Source organism: Pungitius pungitius, chromosome 12 (genome assembly GCF_949316345.1).
Source record: "Pungitius pungitius chromosome 12, fPunPun2.1, whole genome shotgun sequence".
Classification (NCBI taxonomy): domain Eukaryota; kingdom Metazoa; phylum Chordata; class Actinopteri; order Perciformes; family Gasterosteidae; genus Pungitius; species Pungitius pungitius.
Genome location: NC_084911.1, coordinates 342516 through 363798, shown reverse-complemented (window position 1 = coordinate 363798; position 21283 = coordinate 342516). Strand labels below are relative to the sequence as shown.

The following is a 21283-nucleotide window of genomic DNA, read 5'->3' as shown; positions in this document are numbered from 1 at the left end:
CCCCCTGTCTGACCTGTACCTGAGGGACCTCCTGCTCCTACTCCTGCTCCTCCTTGTCCTCCTAATCCTTCTTCTGCTCCTACGGCAGGCACAGGTGAGAGACAGAGGCTGATGGACATGGAGGGGTGAGACAGGGAGGCTGATGGAGGGGAGGGGTGTTGATCCAGAAGAACCCACCAGCACCACGAGTCCAACCCCATCGCCTGAACTTCTTCAGAAACAAGTTTATTGTTTCAATTATTAAAATCGATTAAATGTGTATTACTGTAGTTATTAAAGTACTGTTGTTACAATTGTATGTGTTATAACAAATTAATTATTACATTTATATATATATATAAAAAATATTAATCTAATTAGAGGCTTTGTAATTAATTAATCGAAATTAATCGCATTTTAATTGCATAAATATTTCACCTGAGAACAGTGAGAAGTAATTTTTTTCACATGGATTTTCATTTTTGTTCAACCAATTCCAGCAGACAAGTGTAGCAATAGCATATTTAGAAATATAGTACTTTTAGAAATTCAGGTAGCCTATAGGTAAGTAGACCTTCTATAAACTATGTTTTTTTAAGTAGACCAATACTTTCAAGTACATTCAGAACATTGGTTATTTTTTCAGACGTGGACTTAGTTACCCTGGTCCTTAAACCAGTCATCTGGTGCAGTGTGGGTTGGGTGTGGGTCCTTGTACGTCCACGCTAGCTGCTAATTGTGTTGCGTTGAGGTGATACTTGAGGCTCGATGTGAATTCCTTGTTGCACAGCTTGCACACAACCACGCTCTTATCGACGCTTCCATCCGTGTGTTTATTATAAGAAGATTTCCCATTCACGGGGCCACCCGACACGGTCTCGTCAGCTTCTTCGTTCATGTTCACTGTGGTTTGTTGTTGTCTGAAGTCATGGACGCTAGTTGGTGCTCCAGTTTAATCGGTCCCCCCGAAACTCATCCAGTGAGAAACGTTCCGCGGTGCAAAAAATAAGTGTAAAAATGCGTAAAAAATGTTTAATGTGTTATTTTTTGTGTAATTAATCAATCTTAATTCACATTGTAATTAATTAATCGTAATTAATGCGCTAAAGTCCCGGCCCCAATACATATATAAATCACTCCAGTCCTGAAACACCTCCACTGGCTTCATGTCCCACCGGATCACCTACAAAATCCCCAAGTGATCTACACGTCTGAGACCTTCAGCATCATCCAAACCCCCCAAGAGCCATCTGTTCATCTCTGCTCCTCTCCAGCACCACGACCTCCCCTCTTTTCCTCGGTCCCTGAATCCTGCTTGTTTTTGTTTTGTTTTTATTACTCTGTCCTGTAAAGCGCCTTTGAGTCTCTGAAAAGCGCTAAATAAAACTAACTTTATTATTATTATTATTATTATACACACACACAGTCTACATGTATAATAAATTGTGATGAAATACACGTTCATCCGTTCTTACGTTTGATATTTCATATGAGGTGATGAAGGCACTGCCTCCTCCTCTTCCTCGTCCTCCTGTCTGGACATCCAGGAGGTGCTATTGGACCCACGGGAGGCCCGGGAGAAGCAGGAGCTTGAGGGTCTCCTGAAGGAGCACCTTGGACCTTTGAGACATGAGAACATCGACCTGCTTTAAAGGGAACTCTGTGGTGGGGGGTTCGATTCCCGCCTCCAAGACAAGAAAACAGAGACGTTTCTTTTAAGAATTGTTTTTTTCGGTACAAGATTCACTTTTTAAAAAGGTTTATTAGATTGCGTTAGGAATGACATAATCAATAAAGATTTGTACACAGTGAGCGATCAGGACTGGGGGGGGGGGGGGGGGTCCTCTTTGAGCAGATAACGGTTTAAACTGAAGGAATGTCGAGTCATCAGATTATTGTCCCTGATCGATCAATACGGATCAATATCGAGTCCCGATGACATCAGAGTCCCCACCGGTGGAAGGCGAGTACTAGTACACACAGGTACTCATCAAGTACTCGCACGAGTCCTTAAACGTGGACCTTTTATGACCGCTGGTGAGTCACATGACAAATCACATATCAATATATCAACATCAGATCAATATACCCACATCGGCAGCACGTGGAATGTTTAGAGAGGAATCATCAGGTGTAAATATAACGGCTCACGTTGCCGTGGTTACCCAACTTCTTGTTAATCTTTTACTTTACAATCTTGGAAAAAGCCACAATTTTCTTCATAAAAGAATAAATTTAATGTCAGAAATTCAGATGATGAAACCAAACTGATGATTTAACGTAATAAACTACACTTTGTGTACTTGTACTCCCTCTGAAGTACTGTCGGTACTGCTGGTTTCAGTATTAAAAAAACACATTAAAATAAAGTACTAGAAATGAAGTATTTTTGTGCTTGTTTAGAAGTACTTCAGAAAAGTACTGGGACCGGTTCAAAGAGCGCGCAAACACACACACACACACACACACACACACACACACACACACACACACACACACACACACACACACACACACACACACACACACAGTATGAAAATGTAAGAAAAACAACTTGTATATATATATATATTTATGTATATATATATAGGATTTATAAAAAAGAGGAATAATACTTTGTTTATCCGAGCGGTTCAAAGGTGGAGTTTGTCTCAGCTGCTGTCAGAGCTGACGGAGGAGGAGGAGGAGGAGGAGCTGCTGGAGGACAAGGAGCTGCTGGAGGAGGAGCTGCTGGGCTCCCTCTTGTGGATCTGCTCGTGGGCTTTGAGGTGGCCCGACTGGCTGAAAGTCTTCCCGCAGTGGGGGCAGGCGTAGGGCCGCTCCCCGGTGTGGATCTGCTGGTGGGCCTTCAGGTGGCCCAGGCGGCCGAAGCTCTTGCCGCACTGCGTGCAGCCGAAGGGCCGCTCGCCCGAGTGGATCCTCTCGTGGGTCTTCAGCACCCCCGAGTTGCTGAAAGTCTTGCCGCACTGCGAGCAGGTGAAGGGCTTCTCGCCCGTGTGGATCTGCACGTGGTTGCGGTAGCCCGACTCCCTGCCGAAGCTCTTGCCGCAGTGCTGGCAGCAGAAGGGCCGCTCGCCGGTGTGGCTCAGCTGGTGGGCCTTCAGCTCCTTGGGTTGGCCGAAGCTCTTGCCGCAGGCCAAGCAGGCGAAGGGCCGCTCGCCGGTGTGCAGGCGCTGGTGCGAGCGCAGGTCGTCGGCCTTGGTGAAGCCTTTGGGGCAGTGGGCGCAGACGTAGGGCTTCTGGCCCGTGTGGATCAGCTGGTGGCGCTTGAGGTTGCCGGCCTGGCCGAAGCTCTTGCCGCACTGGGAGCAGGAGTACGGCCGCTCGCCGGTGTGGATGCGCTGGTGCGTCTTCAGGTTCCCCAGCGTGCTGAAGTTCTTGGCGCACTGCGCGCAGGAGAAGGGCTTCTCGCCCTGCGGGTTGCGGGGCTTCCTCGCTGCTGGGTTCTGGTGTTTTCCCGTGGAGCCCGAAGCCCCCGCCTCCTTCCCGTCCTCGCCGGGCGCCGCCTCGTACGGCGCCCCCGCCCCCCCGGCAAACTCGGAGTCCGGCTTGCCCATGGCGTCCATCAGCAGGGCGTCGGGCCGCAGCTTGTTGAGCTCGGTGCGCAGCTCGGCCATGTGGATGGACTCCAGGCTGTGGGGCTGCAGGCGAGTGGGCCCGCTGTGGGATTCTGGGTACTCACACTTCAGGGCGCTCAGCTCGGTGGTGTAGTAACACTGCAGGTCCACGTGGTGGTCTGACCTGATGTACTCCAGGGTGTCCGTGACCTGCAACACACAAACCGCTGCTTGTCTGAGATTTATCCAAAACGGAAAAGGTCAAAATAAGCAGAAATATCAACATTTAAAAAGTCAACGAACAAAATAAGGTCAAATGCTTGGTGTAGTCTGGATCAATGCTAAGCTCACGCTGAACGCTTCAGTCACATTAAAGCTTCTGATATTATTTTAAGTCTCACTTCACTCCACAAATAAAGGTTCAGCTGGGATTCGTCTGAGACCAGCAGTCATGTGACCAGCAGTCATGTGACCAGCAGTCATGTGACCATGGGTGAAGGGTGCGAATAGTTTGCTGCATGAAGCGCGTAGAGACGTCCTACCTGCGAGATGTAGTCGAACACGGAGCCGGGCTCGTACTGGGACTTGTAGTCCAGCTCCGTGACATCGCTGTGGTGAAAGTGGCCCAGGTGGTGGTCGCCGTGGTGATGCTCCGACTTGATGTAGTCCAGCCCGCTGATCTCCATCTTGATCTGGTCCTGGCCCAGCTCGGCGGTGGACAGCGGCTGGATCTCCGACAGGTCCACGGTCCGGATGGGCTCCAGGTCTCCGTCCTCCGGCTCGCTCTTCACGCACGGCAGCATCGCCAGCGGCTCTGCGATCTCCGCCGCCAGCGGGCCGAGCCCGGGGCAGTCGGGCTCCGAGCCGCAGTCCAGGGAGGAGGGGGGGGAGCCGCACTCAGGGGGCAGGCCCAGGGCTAGACAGTCGGCCTCCAAGTCTGTCATGGTGAGGGGCGGAGCTAAACCTCCTCGCCTCACTCTCGTTGCGCCGACGTATCGCCGATGCTTTTCCCCGCCCTGCTCCGTAGAAATCTACCTGTCCTGGGGGGGGGGGGGGGGGGGGGCGTGTCCTCTGAGAACCCAACCAGGCGTCTCTGCTGAGGTTACCGCCCACAGCTGACTGCGACCAGCCTGCAGGGGCACAAAATACGTTACACTAAATACTCCTGACCGCAGCTACAGATCATTTATATATTTATTTATTGTTAACACTTATATCAACTCCATATAGAATCATTTATAACGTGTCATTCACTATTACTATTTACCCAAATTATGTATTTAATCTCAAAACTGAGTGAATCTGCACACTTTTGTTTCAGTATTAGTCATAGTTGTATCAATAAAAAAACTATCATGGAGTTACTACAGAGGTACTTGTACTGCAGTAATACACTTCTAAAAGCTGCAACAGTATTGCTCTATTAACACTCAAACAATACTTTTACTACTTCATCTACAGTTGGCTAACAAATACACATACTTGTACTGTAGTACTTGACTTACTACTAAGGTACTACAGTTAGTTGACAACATGCATGAACTACTGAGGTACTTTCAACGTCAAACTACCGCCCCCCCCCCGGAGTGTCCCCGGAGTGTCCCCGCTGTGTCTCCGGTGTGTCCCCCCGCTGTGTCTCCGGAGTGTCCCCCCGCTGTGTCCCCGGAGTGTCCCCGCTGTGTCCCCCCGCTGTGTCCCCGGACACAAGTCTCTCTCTACCTGTGAACACCTCTCGAGCCGCCGGCAGCCGGAACTCTGCTAAACAATCTGCTACGATTTTCGCCGTTAAAAGGAGCTCGATGTCTCGGTGTCTCTCTCCGTTAACGGATCATCCCCGATTCACCGGCGGGAACTTTTAGCTTCACGACTTCTTCCTCCCGGAGGGGGACCCGCGCGTGCCAGCGGAGGGGAACGCGCTCGCGCACAAAGACAGGGCGAGATGCCATGTAGCGCTGGCTAGCTAGAGCTAGCCGGTGGCCATCTTGTTTATCACACTAGCAGCCCGCTAAGCTAACTAGCTGTAGTCAGGGGGGGAAAGTGAGAGTGAAGCAGTGATGGGAGGCAGAGGAGGTCGGGGGCGGGGGGGTCAGCGCCCCCCCCCTTTGCCCCCCCCCCCCCTACCGCGTAGCAGACGTTGGATCGCCGCGGGGAGCGACTGACAGCTTCGACACAAAAGAACAGCAGCCGGGTCACGATAGAACAATCTGTGCGGGTTCTGTCCGCGGCGCTGGAGCCGGAAACCGGGCCGAGCGGCGGGCAGTGAGGCCGTCGGTACGTTACCTGCTTGCGGTCCGGTTCATGGCTGGATGTCCTCCTCGGTCACTTGTAGCTGAACTCCGCCGGACCCGCCACGTCCTCCTCGGCAGAACAAGCCGCCGCCTCGCCTCCTCTCCTCCCCTCTACCACTGACTAACTCCGCTCCCTCCTTCTTCTCCTCCCTCCTTCCTCGCTTCCTTCCCTTCTTCCTGCCCACTGGCCGTGCTAGGTAACTACGGCAACGGTAGTAGAAAGTCGCGCGCAGCTAAACTAGCGGGCACGCGCGCGGAACATCGCCAAATGATTATCGTCACCCCCTCCCGATCCGGGTCATGTGGTGATGTCATCAAGGCAATTTTATTTGTACAGAACATTTTATCAACAAGGCAGCAAACAAAGTGCTGCACATACAACCATTAAAACATAGATATTTACAAACATGATTGAAACTAAAAATAGAATAAAGGCAGCAGCCAACAGAAAAGTCTTTAATCTGGATTTAAAAGAGCTGAGCCCCTTGTATTCAATTGTAGTCCCTTGGTGATATCTACTCATGCAGAACTGTGTCATCTGCACAACTAGAACACACTTAACTGTTTTCCCATTTTGAGCTGATGGAAGCATGTAGATGTTGAACAGTAGAGGCCCCAGTGTTGAACCTTGGGGAACACCACGTGTCATTTTCTTCAGCTCAGATGTGTAACTAGCTACAAAGTGATTTCAGTTTTTCAAGTAGCATTCAAACCAGTAGAATGCTGTGCCAGAGACACACCCAGTTGATTAGTCTATCCAGCAGTATGTCATGGTCAACCATGTCCAGTAATACTGACTGAAATTCTGCTAAATGACTAATTAACCCGCTCATTAAATATCTGATTACATTCATATTTTAAAAATAGATTCACAACATAAACCGATCAGACCTTTTTATGTATATGTTGTACTATTTTGCATCAGTATTTCTTATAACTTTTATATTCAAATATTTAATACTATAAGTAAGGGGGGGGGCACACTATGGGCCCCTTAGCACCCATTGAGCATGGTTTGAATGCTGCAGCCTACCATGTCCATCCCTTTATGACCACAATGTACCATCTGATGGCTACTTCTAGCAGGATGATGCACCATGTCACAAAGCTCATATCATCTCAAGTCACCACATCTCCATCCAATAGAGCCCTTTGGGATTTTGGGATTAAACCAAACAAAATGCAAAGGAGGTTCAACATAAATAACATGAAGTCATTACTTTAAATGAGTAAATCAGACTTGTCTGGTCGTTGTGAACATTTATTGGTTTTGTTTGTTTTAACACTAAAAAGAACCTGGTCTCATGGACTAAAGCAGGTAAACAATAAAAGAAAAAACATCATCATCATCGTCATGGTGGACAGTTTAACACTCAGACGGTGTAGCTTCTATCAAGAGGTCAAAGGTCACATCAGTTCACAATAACCGACTAAAGGTCATTTCACTCCAGCACTTATTTTAAATTGTAATTTATTAAATATGAAACATTTAGATTTGGTTTTATTAGATTACTGAATTACAAAAAAAACAGCCAATTTTTATCAAAAGTATTGCATCGAATGTAAAACACAAATGAACGCGGAGTAGAAATGGATATTTAAAATAATAAAAAACATTCTCATTTCCCCGCGCGGTTACAAACGTAAAGTATGAATAAAGTTCACAATTCAAAAAGAGTTAAAAACATCCCTTTTATCCCGTCACATGAAGCAATGAGACCTCCAATCGTTCCCTGAGGAACCCCTTTGAGTTCTACATCTACTTGCTACAGCTTCTACTCACCAGGACTCCGTTGAAATGTGTATCTGTACATATAGGACCCTGCAGAAGTATTCACCCCCCTTGGACCTTTTTACATTTCCTTGTGGTATAAACACAGATTTAAAAGTATTTCATTGGGATTTCATGTAATGGACCAACACAAAATAGTCCATCATCTGGAAGTCGGTCAAAGTTGCATTTGAAAATTATTCACAAATATAAATCTGAAAAGTTCAAATGTATTCACTGTATGACCCTCAGAGATCTTGTGCCACCTGTTTCCAGGTCTCATAATTAGTAGATCAGGTCACATGTCTGCTATTTAATCTCAGGATGAATACACGTGTTCTGTGGAGGCCTCAGAGTGTTAGAGAGCATCATGGAGACCAAGGAGCTCATCCAACAGCTCAGGGTTAACTTATAAAAACATGTCACAGAGCGGGAGCAGCTTCAGAGTTCCATATCTGAGGGGGACAATCTGTCCACAGGACAACTAGTACCATGTCCTCCACTAATCTGTCCTTTATGGAAGAGTGGCAGGAAGAAAGACGCTGTTGACAGTAAACTAGAAGAAATCCTGTTTGGAGTTCAACACATTGTGGGAGACTCAGCAACATGAGGAAGAAGACATTCCACAGAAGACCGTGACAGGGGGTTCCACCAAGTGTTCACTCGGGGGGGACGAGGGGACTCATGCATCCAACAGATGCCTACTTTTATGTTCTCATTATTGTTTGTCACGATGAAAGGTATTTTGCACCTTCAGAGTTCTGTGCACGTTGTGTTGATCATCCTTTTAAGCCCATTTTAGATCCGGTTTGTAACAGAACCAAATGGGAAAAAGTCTAGCAATGTCGGTTTGTACATCAAGGCCAGTTTCTACTTTCTGCCTCGTTTTAATGAAATCGCTCCAAAGTTCTGATCATTTTGTGGTCCAAAATTGACTAGGTTTGGAAACGCGGCCCGTTTGGTTTCTGTAAACAACAACAACCACAGGTGGATCCGCCCGTCAACAGATCACATGACCCAGGTGGATCTGATGCTGCCGTGTAAAAAACAAGTGACTAATTCCTTGTGTGTGTTGAGTTGGAAACAAACCTCTGGAAGCAGATGTTTTTATTTACATCTAAAGGATTAAAATGAGAACAGTGAGGAAATGAATTTAGAGTTCTGACTTCTCAGATCAGTCATTTTGTTCTGGTTATATTTAAGAAGTCCTGGAAGACGATGTTACCTCATTAAAAAAATCGTCTTGAAGGACTTAATCTTCAAACCTGAGATGTTCATGTTTTTGTGGATTTTACTCGACCGCATCAGATCTGTTAAAAAAAAAAAAAAACAGGCACATGAAAACAGAAGAAAATAATATAATTGTAGTAACGTATGAATGTTGTGCGTTTGCTGAGGTAACGATGTCTGTGTGGAAAACGGGTACAGACATTCGGAACAAAATGAGGTGCGTCAACATGTTCGCAGGCTGGAAACAGGAAGTCGGAGCGTTTCTGACCTTAGCGAAGCGGACGAGTAGCTTTCGTTAGCATTCTGACCTTAGCGAAGCGGACGAGTAGCTTTCGTTAGCATTCTGACCTTAGCGAAGCGGACGAGTAGCTTTCGTTAGCGCTCTGACGTTAGCGAAGCGGACGAGTAGCTTTCATTAGCGCTCTGACGTTAGCGAAGCAGACGAGTAGCTTTCGTTAGCATTCTGACCTTAGCGAAGCGGACAAGTAGCTTTCGTTAGCATGAGAGCGTAAACATCGACCGTCAGAATTACGCATGAGGAATCGGATCAATACCTCAAAGTAACAAATGTCCCCGTTCAAGACGACGTCCTCCACATTTAAAAGAGAATTAATGAACTGAATGTGGATATTTGTTTTTGCATTTATCTGGTAAAATAATGAAAGCTTCATAAAAATAAAGAATAAAATAAAATTATGAAAATGTTATACATGTTTCATATCTTACTAATCGAGTTTGTGTCCATGTGTCAAATTTGCTTATTTCTTTATGAATATTGATTTAATTTAGATACTTTACTTTATTATTATAAATTGATTATAAATTGTTTTATTATGAACATATTTATAATTGTCTCCTTTTGGCGATAATTTGACTAAATAGAATTTTCAGAAAATAAGTTCCTGATTTCTGTATTTCACATTTCCTAAAGTGAATTTATTTGACAGCATTTTTGGCGGAACGGTTTCAGTGTTTGAATCTATCCACACCTGGATATTTACATTGCAAGTAAAATTCTTAATATTTCCCTAATTGTTTTTTCCTTGTTGGCACTATGCAGCTTCCATATAGAAAAAGGAAAGAATTATAACATGATTTGTAACTGCTTATTTGATGAAAAATGTACTTTCTTGATACTTGTTTTCTGAGTTTGTATCTATGTGGAAATGCACTTATTGTACTTCGCTTTGGATAAAAGCGTCAGCTAAATGACATGTAATGTAATGTAAAAAAGTTAAAGCCAGAGTGAAAGACAGAAATTGAAATATCATTCATATATAAATGAATTGATATATATGTGTGTGTGTGTGTGTGTGTGTGTGTGTGTGTTGACGAGAGGTCACTGAACTGACCTGAGGAACAAGGAAGTAGGGAACGAGGAAAGGAAGTGAAGCGGGATTTAACGACCATCCTATTTTCTCTCACGTCATCATCAGTTTATGTCTGAAAACTCTTAAAACAATTGTAGGAATTAAACGTGTCGGGATTCACATTCAACGAGTCCAAACAATCAAGTTCATTTTAGAAAAGAGAAAACCTTTAAGATTTAAATCATGACCAAGAAAATAATAATAATAATCACAGAATAAAAAGAATCGGTCAATTAAATATAAAAAAACACCAGAGGAGATAGGAAGCAGGAGACAGAAGACATGCTGAGATGTCCCTTCCCTCCTCATCAATAACTCCTGTGATCAGTCTCCACTTGCGCTCTGAATTCAGCTTTGAACCAACATTCAATATCATGATCAAAGTGGTTGAATATTTGTCATCTGACTCCTGATTGGTCGACGAGGGATGGACTTTATAATTAATCTAATTTATGAAGTTTCAAATTGAATTACTATTTGAAATGATAAAAAACGTTCAACATATTATAAATATGAATAATACTATAATAATAATAATAATTATCACCATGATAAATAGAAGATGATTGATTAGAATTATTGTTCATAACATTATTATTATTTCAAGTGAAGCTTATAGCTTGATAGTGATCTTAATTGATCAATTCCAATAGCGGTCTCTTTAGTTATAATATATAGGTGTACCGGTCCATCTTCTTTTTATCCTGGTCCTGTGGATCCTGGTCTGGGGATCCGGTTCCCTTGGTCCTGTCGTTAGCTCAGGACCGGTCCTCGGGGTGCTGGGTCCGGACGTGGCTGTGGAGGCGGGTCGCTGAGGAGAACCTCTTCCCGCAGGCGGAGCAGCGCAGCACGGAGGAGGCGGAGCCTAACAAAGACAAAGAGGAGGCGGAGCCTAACGGAGACGATGAGGAGGCACCGTGCGTCAGGCGGTGAGACTTCAGGAGAGAAATCCGACTGAACCTTCGACCGCACTCCTCACACTCGGACCAGACCCTCCTCCTCTTCCTCTGTGTGTGACACACACACACACACACACACACACACACACACACACACTTATTACATTTATTTATATTCAATGACATTGTTATGACTATATATTTTATTTTTAATTAAAAATCAATTTAATTCACATTAAATCAGGTAATATTATATTTTTAGCTCTTTAATGTCGTCTGAAACTGCTCTAAAAGTTTTATGTTAAAAACAAGAGAAGAAAAAGATCAGCTTTTGGTGCTTTAAATCAAATGATTTTGATTTCTCACCTTCCTCCCTTTGTCCTCCTCCTCTCCCCCCCCCTCCCCCTCCTCCTCCTCCTCCTCCTCTTCGTCCTCCCCCCCAGTAGGAGATGCAGCGACCCGGCATGCACGCTCCGTGGGCCCGTCCTCCGGGAGGACCGCCCCGGTCTCTTTAGGGGCCTGGTCCTCCTCGTCCAGCAGCTGGGACGGAAGAGTCAGGAGACGGTGCAGCATCGAGGCAGAAGAACGCCGCCCTGAAGATCCCGAAGACCCTGAAGACCAGAGACCAGAGATGTTTGTATATCTTCAGTGGTTATATATTTAAGTAAACAGCTGTTGTGGTCTCACCTGTCGGGCTGTGGGGGGGTCCGGGTTTGGCTCCTGCATGGGGTCCAGGTCTGTTGGTCCTTCTCTGACCATCTGCAGCTTCTTCATCAGGAGAAAACACTTCCATGTCCTCCAGAGGAGTCCACCGGGGGTCCTGCTGGGGGGAGGAGGGGGAGGGCTCCAGGGTCACTGAGGGGGTGGAGAGAGGCGCCACATGACCCTGCCCACCACCACCTCCACCTCCTCTTCCTCGATCAAGGTCCTTGATCTGCCAGACGTCACTGCACCACTTCTGACCAAAGACCTTGTCCAGGATGGGAACCCAGTCCTGAGACACAGAGAGGACGGGGGGGCGCTCCGGGTCTGAGGGGGGGAGAGACAAGATTAAAGAGGGGGAGGAGGCAAGGGGGGCAAGAGAGGAGGATCAGGAAAAATGTTAGAAGGGAGAAGAGGAAACAGGGGAGGGTGAGTAGGAGGAAGGAGGTAAAGGAGCAGATGGAGAAGGTGCACTTAGCTGTGACATCACAGTCAGGCTCCACCCACCGTGTCTCCGTGGCACCTCCTTGGCCCCGCGGAGCTTGGACAGCTCCTCCCGGGTGTCCTCAGAGTCACTGGGGGACACCGAGTCGTTCTCCGACCCCCTCCTCCGGCCCCCGGCTCCTCCTCTCCCTTTGTCTTCCCCTCCCCCCCTGTCGGAGCTCCTGTCCAGCGTCTCCCCCAGGTCCTGCTGCTCTCGCTCCATCTTGGTGATCTCCAGCAGCAGGTCGTCGAATGAGGCCTCCACGATCTTCGTCAGCTCGTGAACCGCGAAGTCTAGAACCTGCTCCATGACCCCCTTCAGCTGGTCTGTGGGACGTAAACAACGACGTAAACAACAACAAGTGCATATGCATACATGCGTGTACTCTAATTCCATTCAACTTTATTTTATCTTTAAATATTGATGAAACTCATCCATGTCTTCTGCGTCATGTGACCTCTGCGTCATGTGACCTCCTGACTCACGTTCTACTTCTGTGCAACCCGGTGACACCAGGAGGAGCACTGAACTCCTCCTCACCCCGTCCTCTCCTCCACCCATCTGTCCCTCCCCTCAGCCTAATTCACGCCGCACATGTCACCCCCCACTGTGACACAGCAGTGACCTTTGACCTGAGGGGGCAGAGGCCTCATTATCTCTGTCATACCCTCAGAGGTCTGGATCTGCTGGCTACTGGTGTGTGTCACCTGTCCCCAGACCTGTGTGACAACAACAACAACAACAACAACAAGCGTCTGATCCTTAACCTACAACACGCTGTTCTGTTGTTCACCATGTAATATATAAATAAGATGGATTAAAACAAACTAACTAATTAATCGCACAATTTGAGATTCTTTAATCGCAATTAATGAAGGTTTGTTTTTCATTAAGACTAAATCTTAAAAGTGGTCACTTTAGAAAGCGTGTATTTTACACACTGTTGTTTAAATGTTATTTTAACACAAAGCTACACACATGTGATCATCATGGAGACTCTTCTGTTGTCCTCGTGCACTTTGCTCTCATCTCTCCATCATTTAATGTGTTTGAAGTGCAAACAATGTCCCCACATTTAGCAGGACAGTTCAGACCACGTCCTTTAGGGACACAGTTAGCAGCTAGCTTAGCATAGCAGCTAGCTTAGCATAGCGGTGCTTTAAGTGGCCCGTTTGCTTCTCATCCCCCTTCTGTTTGACACGTGCAGTGATTCCTCTGCTCAGTTCTTCAGTAAACGAACCCTCGTTAATTACATTAAAAGATGTTGCATTAATCTCGGCCACAATGGTTTACTGTGGTGTTGTTGTTGTAGTTGTGGTATTCCAATACACTTTTTATTACTCTAACTCTTATTTTCCGTATTGATTTATCGTGTCGGGGCAGAACTGGCGAGGAGTAGATAATTGCAAAGGGAAAAACCTTCCAGACTGTGTTGGGGGGCCATAAGAGAAACACATGGTACATAGACATTTCTGTTTGTTAACAATAACAAAGTGGACATCGTCGTCATGGTGACGTCTCTCATTGGTTTCCAAGATGTTTTGAAGCCTTGAGTTCTTTGGTTTCATCAACCAGTGAGCAACGACCGAGGAGGAAGCAGAGACCTGTCAATCATATATAATATATCGTATAGATTTACTCTCATAGACGTCTATGGGACCCGAGGAGTCGCCCCCTGCTGGTCACTACACGGAAGGAACATCGGAATATTCAAAGAAAGCAGAATAAACATTGCTATGACCCACGAGAGCGTCTCCTGCAGTCGGCCCTTATATTACTATTTTTACTCTCGGTTAGTGTGCGTGACGTATATCGGAATATTGATGACGTTTGTTCCATAAATAAGCGTCACAGCCTGCTCCGACGGACCCCCCTACGGCCCGCCGCGGTGTCCGGGCCGCAGCGTTCAGGTCCCGGCTGCGAGCGAGCCGCGCCCCCGGGCCTCCACCAGGGGCCTCACGCGCTCCTCCTCGCGCGGCTATCGGCTCCTGCAGTTACGCAACGCTGAGGAGGAGGAGCGCGCCGCGCTGTTTTGTTTGCATGCGAATGCGCGTGTTGTGTAACGGGGGGGGGGGGGGGGGGCTTTGTTGCTACGTACCCACGACCCTTCCCCGCTGCTCCAGGCGGCGTACATCGGTGTGGACGCCAGGCTCCGGCCCGTGTCGTCCGGCGTCGTGAAGCTGCTGCAGCGGCTGCTCGGGCTTTGTCCCCTCGTCGCCCGCCTCTTTCCGCCCGCAGCGTCCGCCGTCCTCTCGGCCCCGGTTCTCCCAGGCCTGCAGACGGAGGCGTAGCCGGTGGTTCTCCTGCTCCTTGCCGGCGGCCTCCAGCAGCAGCGTGTTGAGGCTGGAGCCCACCGTCTTGCTGATCTCCTGCACGGCGAGCTGGACGACCTGCTCCAGCACGGACTCCAGCTGGCCCTGGAAAAACGAAATATACACGGCCCCGTTCATGTTTCCGGTTCTCTCATTCTCGTGTTGCGGAGCCCAGCAGCCAACTGCCCGGTCCGCCCGACGACAAACTGGGTGTAGAAACGGTAGGATCCAGCCCCGGGAGTCGGTCGGTTGGTTCCGGCGGCGGCTCGGCTCCTCCGGCTGCTGTTGCTCTCTCTCCGCCTCGCGTGTTCAGCTCGGCGGTTCTGCCGGAAAGACCCGAGTAGAGGCGCAGCAGCATTTTCCCGCCCACATGTCATCGTGCACGCTCGCGCCCTGGCAGTCAGTCCCACGCCATTTTGGCTTTTCACAAAATAACATCAGTCATTCCCAAATGTCAGCACGGACTCTGAACCGTGTTATTTCTCCCAAATGACACACCGTGGCTCCACAGTACCACAATATTAGTACATTAAATAAATCGCTGGACCAACATCTCGACTTTAATAAAATAAAACAACAGCCTACAAAAACATCTGGGTTTTATGAGATGTGTTGTATTACTACACTTGTTTTTGTTTAACACTTGTGTTTATATCATTACTTTAAATCACATTTGCTTGACAAATATCCCCATGGTCCACATCTTCAAATGTAATTAAACATGAAATACTCTTTAATACCATTTGGGGCATTCATTTGTTCATCTATAAATTAGTTTAGCATATCTTTTGCTTCAGGGTGGTTTCGTAGCGAGTTCGGGTCGGGTCTTCTTGGAAGGACGCTGCCGGGGGTCGCTCTTGTTCTGTTGTTAAACCGCGCGTCAGAGACTCGCTCTGACCAGAGCGCAACGTAGGGCGGCGAAGGGTAAGCCCAAATCTTAATGTAGTTTATAGTCACTCATTAACTTTATCAGTGATTGGCTGACTGCTTCTTAGACCCGCCAGCACAGATGGGCTTAGGGTTTTATGTCTCTGCTGCAGACAAGCGTTGGGGACGTGCAGGAAAAGCCTATTTGCGCAGATATCTTAACTTACAAATATTACCGGGTATATAATCTACGTTTAAAAAGCACAAATAATGACTATTTGTAAAATGTATTTTTAATATAATAATTTTAAAAATGTTGTCGCTTATGCTGGGGCTATGCCCCATTGCCCTCTATGGACCAGCCGCCACCGGTTATATAACCTCGCTGTTTAAACCTTCAAATCCTAATTCAAGATAACTCCACTTTCATGAATCAAAGTAAATATCTAAAAAAAAGCTGTTTTATGACCTTTGGGTTAGGGTTTCATAATTAAAGGAGCATCTGATTGAACTTAAATTAAATGACATCATGTGAATTTTTACAATATGAATAAAAAGTGATGACCAAAGCATTTTCATTGATAAAGATGAAGTCGAAGGAAATTAACCAGTTTGCCTCAGCTCCATTTGGACGTTCTGGAGACGCATTGATGACGTAACAGCGTCGATGTCACACTATTTCAAAAAGAAGAAGACTTCCAGCTGGTCAGCGGGCCGCTGCTCGAGATTCTGGCCGCATTACGGCCCCACACGGCCGGCCATAGAGAGCACGTGGGGAGAGGGGGGGCGTGTGGACCGGACCGGTTCGGCTCGACGACGGGAGCTGGTGGCCCCCGGTTGGCCCCGCCCCTCAGCACGACACGCGCGTTCTTTACCGTAACGACCGGAGCAGAATGGCGGGCTCGTTTTGGAGGTGTGTCCCTTTCCTGCGGCACGCGCTCACTTGAGCAGTGTACGTGTGTGCGGGGGGCGTGGTTTCCTCTGCGGACACAAAGCAGGGCTAGCCCCGCCCCCTCTCTGCCGCCGACACACTGGGATGTTGCTAGTGACGTCATGTTGATTTGAGGAGAAGATGATTCAGGAGAAATGAACCATGAGAACTATCATAGGTTGTGCAGAGTGAAGACACACCATCACATAGCTATTGATATTAATATTAAGTTGTTAAAGTTGTTATTATGACTCATTATTAGTAATATCATGTCATCACTATTACATATAGTATTGATCAATATAACATCTCTACTATTTGTTGTTAATATTATTAAGTCATTGCTATTGTTGCTAATTATATGATTTAGCAGTTATATCATTCTTTTTTTTACTTTGATTATAATATCAATTATAATTATATAAATCAGTAAATTAGTATTACTGATAATACTATTAACATTTACATGATTAATACTTTATATATTAATATTACTGATATAACTTTCCATGAATGAATAGTGAATGCTCTGTGTATTTGTACAGGAACAACAAATGACTAGTAATTGGGGCTGTAAATAGATTTTAAAAAAATAACTAATTTATAGCATATTTTGAAATTCAATAATGGCAATGTAAAGTTTGTTTTTCTTCTAAAGACTAAATCTTATAAATGAATCACTGTGTATTTAAGACGCTGGTTTAGTTGTATTTTTTGAACTGGAACGTATTGAACCACGGACTCTTCCTGTTGTCCTCGTGCACTTTGCTCTCAACTCTCAAACATCAAACATCATTTCACATGTTTCAAGTGCCAACAATGTCCCACGTTTTACCAAACCTGAGCATCAGCTGTTCGCTTAGCAAGCAGCGCCTTGAGGGCCCTGACTGAGCAGAAGGAAAAGCAGTAAGAACAAGTCTGACTTACTGTAAGAAATTCTTAATCGTAATATACTGTTCTCCATAAATACGGTTGAACACCGTTAAATGCAGCAAAAGTTGATGCATTATGCAGCACACTAGTCAGAGTATTTTCAGTATACTGCTGTATTTACTCCTCCTTCAGCTGACTAACTCCGCCCATTACTCACATATTATAATCATATTGCATCAAGTGTCTACATTTAACGTAAAGACATAAGGATCTACATCATTGATCTGTGATTATATTCAGGGTAGAATAAGGTGGATATTATCAGTATTTAGTCATTTAATTACTTCAAATGTCTTTTTTGGATGTGTTTGAATTTGCTTCAACAACTCCAATGTTACTTTTATTATTTGTATTTTTCAAAAATGCTATCACTGTTAAATGTGTTTGACACAGCTTTGGCTTTAATAAATGCATATTATTGTATGGCTTTAGGGTCACCATGAGGTGGCGGAAGCAGGGCTCAAATGTCAACTTAACTAACAAAATACTTTATTTATCAAAAAACAAATTTCTTTAAGGGCCACGGCAGGAAGTGAAGTTAACCCAGGGACCCAAGAGGCAGGAAACTACAAAATAAAACATTTTCTACAACAGCAATTCTAAGGGTTTCCTTTTGAAACATTTGTAAATCATTCAATTCTATCAGTGTCATACTTTAAAATACAGATTCGACAGTACTTTCATACATTTTTCAGTAATTAACTGAGGGGGGGGGACCCTAACCCCCCCCCCCTCCCTGATTCTCATTCACCTGAAACTAAGCACACCTCCCTGCCGCTGCAGAGAGAGGAAGGAGGGAGGGGGCACGGGGGGGGGGGGGGGGGTAGGCAGCAGACGGTAAAGATGGAGGGTGGAATGAGTTGACGCCTGCGCACTGGCACCGCATTCCCTCCGCATCGCCGCCTCTCTCGTTTTCTGCAGCATCAGTACCACCCCCCCCCCCCCCTCTCTCTCCCGCCCTCCCCCTCTCTCTCTCGGTCGGTTCTTCTGCCGGTAGCTCAGCGCGCTGCGGGGCCACACTGCGACCGCATCGAGGAGGAAGAGGAGCCGCCGAGCCTGAGCCACAGCGGCGGAGCGGCACGACACACACACACACACAAACACGCACGCACACACGCACGCACGCATCAATACGTATAGCTGTGCACGCATCCATATGTGCACGCAGCGGAGGAGGGATCCAACCTGCGGATAAAACCCCTGAGCAGCAGCGGCAGAAGGCGGAGACGCGTCACACCTCCATCTCCGTGAAGAAGAGGAGGACGAGCGGAACCAATACTAGCGGAGATCTTTTGGGGATCTCAGAGAGCAGAAGCAGCGACGAACGACGCGGTCTCGGTAACCCCCCCTCCCCCCTCTCCCCGTACTCCCGGTACTCCCGGTACTCCCGGACCAGGGACGATTCTCCGGCTTTATATCTTTCTTCTAGCAGCCAGCTCGGCGCGAGGACACCATGAAGGACCGTACGGCGGAACTGCGAAGCGTAAGCTCCATTTTGCTCTTTCTGTCCGTGCGGTTGGCCTCCATGCCCCCCCCCTCCCCCTCCCCCTCCCCTGCGGGCCTCGCCGCCTCACGCTGTGAATGCAGAGCGGGGATCGGGTCTTCGGAGTGAGGGGGCGCTGGGTTCACACCGGCTGGAGGTCACAGTTTTCCTCCGGTACCGGACCCGGTTAGACCGCAGAGGCCCCCGCGTGCAGCGCTGCATGAATAAATAAATAAAAAACGCTGCTGATGGAGCCGCGCGTGTCCATGCATGCGTGCTGGATGACCTGATGATGGAGGAGGAGGAGGAGGAGGAGGAGGAGGAGGAGGGGGGAGGACCAGTGAATTTTATGTGTGTGTGTGAGTCGGAGGCCGCATCCTGCAGCCTGCGCGCCTCCTCCACCCTGACGGAGGGGCGCGTGTGTGGAGCTCCATCAGTCCCGATCAGGTGGAGCAGGATCGATACTCGGCTGGATGGATCAAGGTGCAGCTCCATCTGCTCCACCGCGTGTTTGCTCCTCCTGTCTCCCTACGGGTGATAGTGATGTGTGTGTGGGGGGGGGGGGGTCCTTCATTGTAGCGAAGCCTCACCCATTTTATGACTGAGGGTCTGCATGGAGGGGGGGGGGGGGTCGAGGCGCGGTGCTTGGTGAGCGAACAGCTGATGCCCGCGGTTTGGGCGGATTGTGGTGGGATTCTTGAGGTGGGGGGTGTGTGGGGGGGGGGGGGGGTCACATCAGCTGGTCAAACTCTGCAGCAGCTCCGCCTCCGACCACCAACACCAGAGTCAGCCCCCAAATCTGTAAATCTATCAATACCGATCTATAAATATCCACACACACTTCTCTCAATACATCTATTCACTGATAAACACCCATCAATCAATACATCTCCTCCTAATATTTGATTGATCTATTGGATATTTGCCTGACTTCTCTTTTCTTTTACATCTAGAACCTGATCAAAGACACAATGATCAATATAAGGTGAACGTGCCTGATGAACTGATTAATACACCATCTCAGAGCCGACTGTGTGACTTAAAAGGTCTCCTCTACACCTCCATCCTATTCATCCTATCATTTATTCCTCCATCCTCTATATCTCCATCCTTTATATCTCCATGCTCTATATCTCAGTCTTTTATTCCTCCATCCTTTATATCTCCACCCATAACATCGTTTTTCTTTATTCCTCCACCCCATTCCCTTCCATCCTTTCCATCTCCACCTGTAATATCTCCATCCTTTATCTCTCTAGCCTTCATTCCTCCATACTTTTCCCCTCCATCCTCTATATCTCCATCCTTTATATCTACGGCCTTTATTACTCCATCTTCTATATCTCCACCCTTTATGTCTCTGTCCTTCATTCATCCAGCCTTTATTCCTCCATGCTCTATTTCTCCATCCTTTAAATCACCACCCTTTGTTCCTCCATCCTCTATATCTCTATCCTTTATATCTCCATCCTTTATTCCTCCATGCTCTATATCTCCACCCATAGTATCGCTTCCATCCTTTACATCTCCACCTGTAATATCTCCATCCTTTATATCTCTAAACTATATTCCTCCATCCTTTATGCTACCATCCTTTATATCTCTGTCCTTTATTTCTCCATCCTATTTTTGATTCCATCCTTTATATCTTCAGCTGTAATATCCCTATCCTTAACATCTCCATCCTTTCTTCCATCCTTTATATGTCTATATTTGATTCAGCCATCCTTTATTCATCCATAGTTTATACCTCCACCCTTTATACAAACATCCTCCATCCTCAGGCCCACATCCCTTTTCCGTCTATCCTCCACACATTCTCCATCCTACCTTCAGCAGGCCTCTCTTGGTTCTTCATGCTTCCTTTTCTTTGTCCTTGTGTCCTCTCAATCAGGTCACCTGATTTCTGTCCTGAGGTGAGAATGATGCGAATGATGGAGAGGATGATGATGATAGAGATGAAGGAGAGGAGGATCAGGATGAGGATGGAGATAATGGATATAAGGAAGAGGATGATGATGATAGAGATGAAGGAGAGGAGGAACAAGATTAGGATGGAGATAATGGAGATAAGGAAGAGGATGATGATGAAAGAGATGAAGGAGAGGAGGAACAAGATGAGGATGGAGATAAGGAAGAGTATGATGATGATGATAGAGATGAAGGAGAGGAAGAACAGGATGAGGATGGAGATAAGGAAGAGGATGATGATGATGATAGAGATGAAGGAGAGGAGGAACAGGATGAGGATGGAGATAATGGAGATAAGGAAGAGGATGATGATGATGATGATTTTTGTCATATCTTCACACGGTTTAACTGGAGCTGTCGTAATCTCTTCTTCTTCTGCAGTGGTGCTGGTTATGAATAACATACTCATACTGAGAGTTTTGAAGTCCTCCAGACGCCACAGAAGAAGAGCGTTCTTTCTCTCTTCCTGCTGTCGGCCATGTTGGATCATAAGCTAGTAAAAAACA

General features: G+C 46.8%; 3 protein-coding genes across 4 annotated transcripts in view; 1 reads left to right on the top strand and 2 right to left on the bottom strand.

Moving 5' to 3' along the window:
- Nucleotides 1-1721: 1721 nt before the first annotated feature.
- si:dkeyp-113d7.1 (uncharacterized protein LOC407709 homolog) lies at nucleotides 1722-6072 on the bottom strand. 2 transcript variants are annotated; one of them, XM_037477243.2, is made up of 3 exons: nucleotides 5817-6072; nucleotides 4079-4666; nucleotides 1722-3746 (listed from the first exon to the last, which is right to left on the bottom strand). In XM_037477243.2, exons 2-3 carry the CDS (start codon nucleotides 4478-4480, stop codon nucleotides 2631-2633), a joined length of 1518 nt encoding a protein of 505 aa, XP_037333140.2. In that variant the 5' UTR covers nucleotides 4481-4666; nucleotides 5817-6072; the 3' UTR covers nucleotides 1722-2630. The 2 variants fall into 2 exon arrangements, with proteins under 2 accessions (XP_037333140.2, XP_037333141.2); XM_037477244.2 differs by lacking the exon at nucleotides 5817-6072 and adding an exon at nucleotides 5256-5539.
- A 4049-nt stretch (nucleotides 6073-10121) lies between these two features.
- si:dkeyp-113d7.10 (uncharacterized) lies at nucleotides 10122-14926 on the bottom strand. Its single transcript, XM_062566284.1, has 5 exons — nucleotides 14379-14926; nucleotides 12304-12606; nucleotides 11782-12123; nucleotides 11461-11705; nucleotides 10122-11202 (listed from the first exon to the last, which is right to left on the bottom strand). Exons 1-5 carry the CDS (start codon nucleotides 14728-14730, stop codon nucleotides 10954-10956), a joined length of 1491 nt encoding a protein of 496 aa, XP_062422268.1. The 5' UTR covers nucleotides 14731-14926; the 3' UTR covers nucleotides 10122-10953.
- A 3361-nt stretch (nucleotides 14927-18287) lies between these two features.
- Nucleotides 18288-21283, top strand: part of stx1b (syntaxin 1B) — a 14720-nt gene continuing 11724 nt past the window's right edge. Inside the window, exons 1-2 of the mRNA XM_037477252.2 lie at nucleotides 18288-18661; nucleotides 18753-18806. Of these exons, the coding sequence (XP_037333149.1) occupies nucleotides 18777-18806 (30 nt within the window). The 5' untranslated portion in view covers nucleotides 18288-18661; nucleotides 18753-18776. The remainder of the gene's footprint in view (nucleotides 18662-18752; nucleotides 18807-21283) is intronic.